This window comes from Enoplosus armatus, chromosome 9, assembly GCF_043641665.1.
Source record: "Enoplosus armatus isolate fEnoArm2 chromosome 9, fEnoArm2.hap1, whole genome shotgun sequence".
Classification (NCBI taxonomy): Eukaryota; Metazoa; Chordata; class Actinopteri; order Centrarchiformes; family Enoplosidae; genus Enoplosus; species Enoplosus armatus.
Window position 1 is genome coordinate 25,579,830 of NC_092188.1, and position 11,582 is coordinate 25,591,411.

The 11,582-nt window shown below is 44.7% G+C and overlaps 1 protein-coding gene across 1 annotated transcript; it reads left to right on the forward strand.

Annotated features, from left to right (window-relative positions):
- Positions 1–713: 713 nt before the first annotated feature.
- Positions 714–6,331, forward strand: tcaim (T cell activation inhibitor, mitochondrial). Its single transcript, XM_070912568.1, has 10 exons — positions 714–748; positions 1,645–1,777; positions 2,599–2,749; positions 2,822–3,077; positions 3,793–3,915; positions 4,316–4,413; positions 5,067–5,158; positions 5,251–5,483; positions 5,583–5,714; positions 6,106–6,331. The coding sequence occupies exons 1-10, from the start codon at positions 714–716 to the stop codon at positions 6,329–6,331; spliced, it is 1,479 nt and encodes a 492-aa protein (XP_070768669.1).
- Positions 6,332–11,582: the final 5,251 nt, after the last annotated feature.

The following is an 11,582-nucleotide window of genomic DNA, read 5'->3' on the forward strand; positions in this document are numbered from 1 at the left end:
AACAGAACCAGCTAACCGAGCGGTCCCACGGTGAGGGCAGAGACTTACCTCGCTGTTTGTTGCCAGCAGTCACTTTGACAACCACCCTTACTTGTAACTTATTTTGAGCTCCTAATAGCTAGCTTAGCTGTTAGTAACAGCTGACAACCAAAATTCCCATAATGCTAATGCTGTACGTGCTAGCTAGAATAGTTAGCTGTCATTGAGCAACGTTAGAAGTCACATAACAAACAACGCTGAAGCACTAACCTTAACTTATCCGCTAATTGATACCAGCTTGTTTTTTTTTTTGTTTGACTAGCACTACTTTGGTTATTTTGCCCTAATTTGATGTTTGTTTTGAAGAACTTGTGGTGCGTCATCCAAAGGGCTAACTAAATGCAACTCTTATAGTAGCGTTAAAGTTAGCTAACGTTAGCTAACGCAGCAGCTAAATACAAAGCAGCCTAAGCTGCTTAATCCTTGGATATTAAGTTATGAAGGTGTGTTTATCATTTGCTATCATTGAAGGCCATAGTAGCAAAGTGCGAAGTGAGTTATTTCCCCCTGGCTGAATGAATGAATACTGCCGAAAGCTGTACTGGTAGCTGCTGCTGATGAAGGACGCTGGGTGACACTTTTGGTAAAGTCATGTACTTTGATATCAGGAGTGCTGATGGACTGGCCGCAGAAGACATGATTCAGTGCTCATCTGTCGACAAGCAGCATCAGCAATGTCTGTCAGCTCCCTCCTGCGATACACCGCCAGGTAAACACTGCTTCGAGATGTGGCATGATAGGACTGGCGTGCATGGCATTGGCTGTCGTTGTAAGTTAGTGTTGTAAGTGTTGTCCATTCTTTTCACAAAATAACTAATCAGATGACTCAGTGACATGATTTCACCATACAACAGATGCACAGTGAAGATGAGTAACCTTAAAAATGAAAGGTACAGTGTACTCAGTACATATATAGTAACTGCAAAGTGTTAAAATTAAATACAAAAATTGAACTTGAGGGAATAGAATTAGGGAGATGTAAAGTGGCTTGTGTCTGCAGATAGCAGTGGCCTCAGCAGATAGAGTCATCACAGGCATCCATGTTGTCAGTCCAGTTTGCTACAACACACTGGTGTTTGTAGAACAACCTCTATGTCCACTCCCTGGATGTTCGCTGGTGTGATCGAGGGATACTTTGTCCCGAGGTGATCCACCACCAGCTCCCCTGTCTTGTGTGCATTGAGCTGGAGGCAGTTCTGCTAGCACCACTGAAAGCCCTGTATTCACCGTCATCTCTAATAATAAAATATGGTTGATGGATTTTACAATAAAGGAAGGTTGATGAACAGTAGCTTACAACAATGTGTTGTGTACAGTTTCTCCAGTGTGAGGATTTTCAGATTTTCCATCTGTGACTTTTATAAACTGAAACTCTTCAGGTTGGAAACTGTTGGCAACTGCACAATAGAGGTTTTATAGAGTAAACAAATGGTTTTAGTGGTTTGGTATGGTTAGAGTGCTAGTTAGACACCAAGTGTGACAATACCCCCCCCCCCACTACCACTGACTGTACAAATACCACTAATACTTCACCCCTGTCTTTTCTACACAAGATGGAATAGATCTATAAAAATAGTTCACTTCCATATCTTTTTTTCTCTGTAGGCTGGAGAGGAAACATGTGGCCACATATTTAGTCCAGCAGAGAGCTCTCTCGGGGGCAGATGCTGTCAATGCACTGAGGCCATTCTATTTTGCAGTCCATCCTGACTTCTTTGGTCAATATCCCAGGGAACGGGTAGGTCTCTTATGTGTGATAAATTGTTTAGCAATTCATAAACCCAATCAATCAATCAAGTTTATTTGTCACGTCTTCATATAAGGCAGAAGCACAGTGAAATGTAACCCCGCCAGTTTCTTATTTATTAAATAAATATATTGGTATGTACCATAGACTGTATATAAAGATGGACGACATGACAGCTCCCTGAAACTGAAGCCAAAACGTCTCTTTCGCCCCCTGGTGGCTGACAGCAGTACATGTCATAAGCCCCGCCCCCTCCATGTTAGTGGATGGGACATGGGCCAAACTAAAAAATCAAAGTACACGTCAAATACATTTCTCCCAAAGATGGTTCATGTCATTTTAGGTAGTTCTCATCACGCTGATGCTTGTTCAAGTGTTCATTTTTCCGATAAGTTTGGTTTTAATTTGTTATTTGATGCTATTAAAACGGGGTGAGATGTCATGATTGACAGCTGAGATTGACTGTGGTGTGCTTGCGATTGGGTCAAGTGGGTGTATGGGCGGGACCACTCACCAATCACTACTGTGCAGCCATATCTGGGATATTTTGGCTTCATTTTTGTACAGTGGGAGGAAGTGGAGATGTGTCGGCCATCTTTATATACAGTCTATGGTATATACTGACACGAGGCGTTTTAAGGTTCTGTTCAGACTATCAGTTATGCTGTGTGTCTGTGTGTGTAGCAACAGGACCACACACACAGTCAGTTGAAGCATCTTGTTGGACGGCTACTGCTGGTCAGAACACAGCCCTAAATGTGGAAGAGGCGGCTTCACCACAGTGAAGTAACATTTAATGTTGTGTTCTACAGGAAGTGAATGAGAATTCATTAAAGAGGCTAAATGGCTATCTGGACAACCTGCAGAAGCCCGGCTCAAGCTCAGTTCAGCCAATGAAGCTCACCTTTTATGTCAGGGACACCAAGGACAGCAGTGATGTGCAGCCAGACCTCCTCACCTCGGGTACAGTCTCCATGAACATTGCTCATAATATTTCTGTCTTCAGAAATCTAAAACCTCCCGCCTGGTTTACAGGGTTCCGGTCGGTGAGTTTCACCCTGCACACAAACGATGTCTTGAGCACAGTGATGAACGTCTTAAAGTCCTGCAGCCTGCCCATGGAGCATATGAAGGGACTGAAAGCAAGTGCAGAGACATCTAAAAGTCCACTTCAGGCAGGGGGGGCTTTCTACAGACCTATCAAATGGGATAAGAGCTACTACACCTTCACTGGCTTCAGAGACCCTGAGCAGGAGCTGCAGCAGGCCAGGAAAGTGGAGCCTACACTCAGGTTAGTATCGCTGGACCTCAGCTCTGTATCACAACTCACAATTACAATTACAGAGTACGTAATGTAGAGCTGGGTATCAAACTACTTTTTTGGTACAGACCGAAATATAAATTATAAGAAACAGTCAAGCTCATAAGTACTCTCTAAAACCTCAAACATTGGACAGAGCCAGGCTAACTGTTTGCCCCTGCTTCCAGTTTTTATGCTAAGCTAGGCATGAGGTTGATATCCATCTTCTCGTCTCACTCTCGGATATAATGGTGAATGAGCGTGTTTCTCTTGATACTGAACTACTCCTTTTAAAGACGAAGTCAAGCAGAGAGGGATATTTCAGTCAAATATTCCTTCTCTTTTAGCTCTGTTTTTGGTCTCTACCACCTCCTGCAGGAAATATCTAGCTCTTTAGCTGCTAAATGCTCCGCTATGTTCAGCAGCTAGTCTCTAAAGGCCAATTCATGGTTTAGTGTGGCAGGGGCTGTGTCTCAGCTCAGCTGTGTCTGTGTCTGTTTGGAACTGAGCAGGTAGTGTACAGTAAGTTTTTCTGCCTGCTGATCACAGAGAGTGAACCAAAACAGTGAGCTGCATAGACTGGAACTGCAGTTAGTGATAATTCTTTTGTCATTTGTCACCATGAAAGATACTGATTATAGTTTTATAGAATGCATTATCTAATAGTCATCTCAGAGTGGTTTCATGTTGCCTTTTCTTTTGTCAGCTTGTGGCTGAGAAACAGCGAGCCGGAGGCGACGAAGAAGCACAGTGCTAGCCTTCCCCGGAGAGAAGAGCTGAACAGACTGAAGAAAGAACTGTGTCACAAATTTGATCTTGTTGATATCAGGTATACCCAACTCTACTGTTTCCCCTGACACTGGGTGAGTGCTGTGGGTGTGCTAACCCCACTGTAGTCTACCTGAATGTGTCGACTCATCTCTCTGAACAATCTGATGAGCCTTGCTCTTGGCAAAGTCATCAGCAGCTTACCAGGTTTGTCAGTGGAGAGAATAACTACTTATGTCCGCCTAGTTTGGGGCAGTCAGAACTCTGAAACCTGTTGCTCTACATTGTAAGTCACTGCAGAGCATGATTTTATATTACAGAATAGTAAAGGTAGTAGCAAAAGTATACTGAATTGTTCTAATGGGGACCGGGACTGTTGAGCTGTAATTCAAGGCTGTGCGTGAACCAGTAAGTGGCTGCGTACATATTACCGCAATAATGACGTCAGTTGTGTGGCGCAGGTGGCAGCGCAGCTGGGGAGTGGCCCACAGGTGCTGTCAGCTTCAGAGTCTGAGTCGACTGTCTCAACAGAACCCCGAGGCCCTGATCAACCTGCAAGGTAAAGAGTCTCACAGGACAGGACAGCTGTCTGCATTCACAGCTAACAGTAATCCAAATCTCTAATCTCAGTCTGTCTGATCGCAGCGTGAGATTTACAGTAGTGGTTCTCCTGGGGACCCCAGCTCCTGCATAGTGTCATGATTCACTAAATCGGCTGTGTTTTGTAGGTCTGCAAAGATGTGGTCACATTGGCACCGGTTTGGATGAATATTCACTACCTCGCTCCTCTATGTCATCCCACATGACAAAACAGAACTGCAGTTTCTGTCATACACATTTCCAAGGAGCTGGCCTTGTGTGTCCTCCTTCAGGCTTCCTCTGGGAAGCCTCCTCGCTCCTCCCAACACAAATAAGGGAATTGAGACATTGTTAATGATAGTGGACCACATCAATTTGCGTGCCACCTCAGGAGACGTGAAATAAGAGTGTTTAATGTGACCACACCTTAAGGCAGGCTTTCTGATTCAAACTTGTGTTCTTCAACACCAACAGAATTAACTCCGGGGGTATCACTTGAGTCATTTTCCCAGATTTTGCACAGCTCCCCTCTGATCCATGGACTGCTTTCTACAACTGTTTTCACTTATTAAGCTTTTCTGCCCAAGGCCAAAACAGACATACGTTGACTCTGCTCCTCTACCTTCCCTCCAGGACACACGGTTGTGTTTGCTGACCAGTCAGGGATGAACGCCTCTGGACACGTCATGCTGGGAACCATGGACGTTCATCATCAGTGGACCAAAGTAATGCAGCTGCAGTGCTCCTGCTGCCACATGTTCTCTGTGTTCCTCTTTTGTTTTCTGACCCCTCCTCCTCCTGCCTCCTCTGTCTCCAGCTGTTTGAGCAGCTGCCCAGCTATCGGAGCCTGCAGCAGCAGACAGACTGGCTGAAGGAGAGGATCAGCCTCCTCCTGGGTGGGACTCAAGTGATCCACATGGAGAGGCTGGGACCGGTCCAGCCCATCGCTGAGCACTACAGCGCCCTCAACACCTTCCACAAGAGCCTGATGTCCCGGCGCCTTCGCCTCCACCCCAGGAGCCTGCAGGGGCTCACCATGTTGTTGGAGAAGTACGCTGTCATGTTACCATCTGAAAGCCTCAAGCACATGACACGCTGCTGTGTACTTTCATTAAGTAAGGCATCATTTGTCGTTTGTGTCAATCACAGTGACCGCTCTAACCCCAGTCTTCATGAGATGGGGCACTTCATTATCCCGACCAACTGTGACCCTCCCAAGCTGCAGGTCTTCCTCCAGAGCCACGCCCCAGAGGCCAGACAGCGCACCCAACGCAAAAACCAGTGAGTCAAACATACTTCATGCTAGGGATGTCCTCTAAAAGTCGACGATTCGAGTCGACTCGCATTTTGTCAGTTGAATCACTGCACTTTTTTCATTGTACTCTGGCGCCGGCTGTCAATGAAGTCGGCTAAACTACTTTTGAACCAGATGCTGGTACAACCGCCTCTACTCCCGTCCAGTGTGACAGCGCTGTCAGCAGCCCGGCAGGAGAGACAAATAGATGACAAATGAATGGTTGCCACATCTGCGTGGCCACGAGGGTCAAGATGGGTCCACCGTCTTGTTTGCTGGTGTGCATGTGTGGAATGCATCTGCATACTCAGACCGCCGATTGTATGTATAGAAGTTTTAGATTATGAGCAAAGCTTGTACTTCTTTGTGTGTGTCTAGGCTGCAGACGAAGGAGGAGGCTTTGGTGAAGCTGTGTCTCCAGAATCTGTCTCTTATGAGTCTATCCAAGGAGCCCAGTGTCAGCTCCACCCAGATGATCCTGTGCTGCGAAAGACTGGTGGAGCAGCGCTCCCCCCTCATGCAGGGCCTCCACATCTGTGTTTCTCACTTTTACTCAGTCATGCAGGATGGGGACCTCTGCGTCCCCTGGGACTGGAAGAGCTGAGCTGGAGGGACACGCTGCAGGATTCCCAGTCAGTCCAAGTGTTGAAAAGAAGTATTTTTAGCAGTCTAATGTTGTTCAGACAACAAATAGGTATGTGTCACAGGATCATTTGTTAGATGTCAGGTGGTCACAACAGATTTCATGTCTGTTGGTTCTCAAGGGAATCCTTTGGAGAGAAAAAAAAAAAACGTGTCAAGTGGTTCAATCAAGCTGACCAATAAGAAGCACTTTATCCTCTCGCTGGAAAAGCCAAATAGAAGGATTGGATGGACAGCAAAGGTCAGTAGTGAGGACCCCCCCCCCAGGGGTCGCAAAATGATTCACAAGAAAGGGAAGAAGAGGAAAAACATTTTTGCTGCATAAAATCATTTCTCCAGGGTTTGCTTTTTCCTCTACAATAATTTGACCTCCTCAATAACCAAAACTGAAGAAGGTCTGAGAACCAAATAGTCTGTGGTTGAACCGCGACAAGGGATGTGGGTAGGCATTGCTTGGCTATTAAGGGTCACAAGCCAAAAGGGTTTGGAAACGGGCAGAGGTGCAATATGACTGAAGCTTTTTTTTTTTTATTCAGACAAGGGTTGAGGCTTTGACGTGTTTGATCAAGTCAGTATTTTTTTGCTGCTGCCTGAAGGCCACTGAGAAAAAATGAAATAATGGTTCTGTTAAAGGCACAATCTTTGACCTCAATGTAAACTAAAACAGTCAATACACCCAAAAAAAAACCTGTTGAAAGACGGACACTAGAAAAAGGCTTCGGTATGCTTAAAATGAACTTGTTCGTACAAAGAGGAGTCCGGCTGCGTTTATAGAGGGAGAAACACAGAAACATACATTGTCCACCAGGTAGTAATCAGTGCGACGTTGTGTGAAGCGAAATTTAAGAGTTTGATAAGCTGTAACAGAGTCACTGTCATTGAGTAGCGACAGCATGGCAGAGGAGGGAGTGAAGGAGACGTGCCATAACATCCTCTGTCCGTCATTTGCCCTACAGGCAAACTGGTGGAGGTCCAGCTGTGGTCTGACGGCTGGCAGGATGGTGTTCAAAAACGTGGTGGTGACGTTGAAGTAATGCAACCGTGGTGGAGTTCCTTTATAGCCTAACGTTAGCTTTTTACTTCTGGCGATTCCATTTACGCTTCAAAAATCATAAAAGTGGTGTTCATTAGTGAAGATTATCTCGCTGAACAAAACGTGCGAGTATCATAAACTTTTGTTTTGCCACAGAGCTTATTTTCTGCAATAATCCAAAAATCCCATGGAGTAATCCCATTGGCTTTTAGTGGAGGGAACCAGGGCGATGCTAACTTCCGGCCTACAGAAATACGTCACCGCTGCAGCACTCTAATGAAATGGTTCAGGGGACGGTTTTTCAGACCGTGTTAAATGATCCAACAAGCACTTTGTTTGAAGCATACCGATGCCCTTAATTTATCAATATTGCTACTATAGTTGTATCAAATGCTGATTTTTTTTAATCTAGAAGTTAAACTTTATTTATATACATGTAAATATAACTGTAATTTATGTGATCAAAAAAGAGCTATGGGGAGAGTCATCACTTCACCAGACAATCCAGGAACGTTAACTAAGGCTTTCTACAGTGTTACGTTACAAGTTGGATCCAGCACCTGACACGCGTTGAATCTACAGTGCATCTGGAAAGTATTCACAGCGCTTCACTTTTTCCACATTTTGTTATGTTGCAGCCTTATACCAAAATGGATTAAATTCATTTTTTTCCTCAAAATTCTACACACAACACCCCATAATGACAACATGAAAAAAGTTGAGATTTTTGCAAATTTATTAAAAATAAAAAACCTGAGAAATCACATGTACATAAGTATTCACAGCCTTTGCTCAATACTTTGTTGATGCACCTTTGGCAGCAATTACAGCCTCAAGTCTTTTTGAATATGATGCCACAAGCTTGGCACACCTATCTTTGGGCAGTTTCACCCATTCCTCTTTGCAGCACCTCTCAAGCTCCATCAGGTTGGATGGGAAGCGTCGGTGCACAGCCATTTTCAGATCTCTCCAGAGATGTTCAATCGGATTCAAGTCTGGGCTCTGGCTGGGCCACTCAAGGACATTCACAGAGTTGTCCTGAAGCCACTTCCTTTGATATCTTGGCTGTGTGCTTAGGGTCGTTGTCCTGCTGAAAGATAAACCGTCGCCCCAGTCTGAGGTCAAGAGCGCTCTGGAGCAGGTTTTCATCCAGGATGTCTCTGTACTTTGCTGCATTCATCTTTCCCTCTATCCTGACTAGTCTCCCAGTTCCTGCCGCTGAAAAACATCCCCACAGCATGATGCTGCCACCACCATGCTTCACTGTAGGGATGGTATTGGCCTGGTGATGAGCGGTGCCTGGTTTCCTCCAAACGTGACGCCTGGCATTCACACCAAAGAGTTCAATCTTTGTCTCATCAGACCAGAGAATTTTGTTTCTCATGGTCTGAGAGTCCTTCAGGTGCCTTTTGGCAAACTCCAGGCGGGCTGCTATGTGCCTTTTACTAAGGAGTAGCTTCCGTCTGGCCACTCTACCATACAGGCCTGATTGGTGGATTGCTGCAGAGATGGTTGTCCTTCTGGAAGGTTCTCCTCTCTCCACAGAGGAACTCTGGAGCTCTGACAGAGTGACCATCGGGTTCTTGGTCACCTCCCTGACTAAGGCCCTTCTCCCCCGATTACTCAGTTTAGATGGCCGGCCAGCTCTAGGAAGAGTCCTGGTGGTTCCGAACTTCTTCCACTTACGGATGATGGAGGCCACTGTGCTCATTGGGACCTTCAAAGCAGCAGAAATTTTTCTGTAACCTTCCCCAGATTTGTGCCTCGAGACAATCCTGTCTCGGAGGTCTACAGACAATTCCTTTGACTTCATGCTTGGTTTGTGCTCTGACATGCACTGTCAACTGTGGGACCTTATATAGACAGGTGTGTGCCTTTCCAAATCATGTCCAATCAACTGAATTTACCACAGGTGGACTCCAATTAAGCTGCAGAAACATCTCAAGGATGATCAGTGGAAACAGGATGCACCTGAGCTCAATTTTGAGCTTCATGGCAAAGGCTGTGAATACTTATGTACATGTGATTTCTTAGTTTTTTATTTTTAATAAATTTGCAAAAATTTCAAAAAAACTTTTTTCACATTGTCATTATGGGGTGTTGTGTGTAGAATTTTGAGGAAAAAAATTAATTTAATCCATTTTGGAATAAGGGTGTAACATAACAAAATGTGGAAAAAGTGAAGCGCCGTGAATACTTTCCGGATGCACTGTATGTTGTGTATAGAGGAGGAAGGACTAACCAGGACTATATGATCCACAATGTGGACTAAGATGTGTGATGATGGGTTGCTTCACTGGATGGAGCGGTTTTGGACACATTTCAGATGCTGGTTTACGGTCCAGAGTCCAGTCCAGAGTTGAAATAGCTTTGGTTAAGGACCCATTCTCATGCTGTGGCTCAGTCATTTGAAACACTGTTACGGGTACACACATGGGGAGGTGGGATACTCTTGCGATCTATTTTCTTACTTTGTAAAAGGAACCATAGCCATGAAGCAGATGGTTCTTCTCAAATAAAAATGGTCATTTCAAACTGGAGTGTTTATTATGACATTATTCCTGCGAGAAAGCTCTGGACTGTGGATTGATGGTTAATTAAAACGCTCCCTGATTCTGACACAACTCTCAGTAACACCCTGTTGTAACTCATAATGTAAATAATCTGCCTATAATGTAAGAATGATGAGTGAATCATTTGCACGTTTTTACATTTGATGGAAGTTGTTACATTTTAAGTTCAGTGGCAACTTTTTTTTAATTTTTATAAAGAACATAATAATCTGACATTAGTTGCTTTATGGTCCAGTCTGTAGTCCATCTCCTAACTATCGCATCGTGATCTGCATGATGTGCATTTCATATGCTGAAATAAGGAAGAAAAAGGTGGAGGTTGAGCAAGATAAGAAAAACATCCCTCTTCAAGGCCCCATACAGTACTTATTCCAAAAGGGCAGCATACAGGAAACCAAAAATGAAAACTTCTAGCCATAAGGCAGGGCAAAGGTGCTGTGTTTTATTTAGAGAGTTCTTTTTGTCACAGTTTGAAAATAAATGGATTGGCATACCCAACTTTAAGTTTTTGGCTTTTTGACAATTTCTGGTGACAAAAGATGATCCAAAGAGCTTTTACATTGGAACGCCATCTACACCCTGGAGCGATGTGTACCAGACTGATCAAATCAAATCAAATACGAACTACGTTACATTCAGTGTTGGGACTTACTTTATTACTCACCAAAGGAAGAATTCCACGGAATAGCCGTGTCAGTTGAAGCGATAACGCATTCATTTAGTACGAAGCTTTGAGACTTGAAGCACTAATCAGTTCATTTGATATGTTTCACACACAGAGCACTCGTGTTCCCATCGCAGCTCCTTCAGTCAACGAAGGAGATGATGTGAATGTGGAAGTCTTCCCTGAGGAGATCAGATGTGATGCAGTCCACATCCTCGGCAACATTGCAACTGAGAATTTAAGCTGCATCCTCGTATTATCGTAAGAGAGCTCAGTGGTACCTCTTACCCTGATCCTGAGCCCGGAGCTCTAACTCACTGCAGGACACGAGCCACAAGGGTTAGAGGCGACCATTTGGAATGCTCAAGGCCCGGTTCCAGTGCCTTCGTAAGGCTCGGGGTCGCCCCAGAAAGGGAACGTGTGATTCTCCACAACGTTGTCACACAGTTAGAGGAGAGCAGTGACCTACAACCAGCGGACGATCCTGATAACCATCCCAACCACCAGAGAGACACAATACGTAACCATCGTATCTGGTTGACCCATCACTTCCGCAAAAGAGTCAAAGACAATATGCCTTTCTGTTTATGGCGTCGTCTTTATTTCCTGCAAGTACAAATGCAGTGCAGTAGTTGACTTTTTTTTTTTTAAATGTTTTTCAAACAAGTAAAATCCTCCACCTGTGGGCCCCTCCCCCACCTTCTGTTCCAGCAGTTGGATCTCTAAATTCGACTGTTTTTCAACTTGTTTCTCCACGTGCACCTTGTACAGCGGTCTCACAGAGACACTGAATCTCACAGTGCCAGGTCTGCTTAGGTCTTGGGGCCAATGCTGAACAGCGTCTTACTGAGGGAAGCGGGTGGACCCTCTTCCTCGTTGTCATTGCGCTGTGTTGGTGCTAGTTTTATTACGGTACAACACTATCATCAACTGTTCCATGTTA

Bases quoted from the DNA above. Each gene is read 5' to 3' on its own strand.
- tcaim (XM_070912568.1), top strand. From the start codon at position 714: ATGTCTGTCAGCTCCCTCCTGCGATACACCGCCAG. The intron at 3,078-3,792 runs GTTAGTATCGCT...TTCTTTTGTCAG, and splicing joins AAAGTGGAGCCTACACTCAG to CTTGTGGCTGAGAAACAGCG. The intron at 4,414-5,066 runs GTAAAGAGTCTC...CCTTCCCTCCAG, and splicing joins GGCCCTGATCAACCTGCAAG to GACACACGGTTGTGTTTGCT.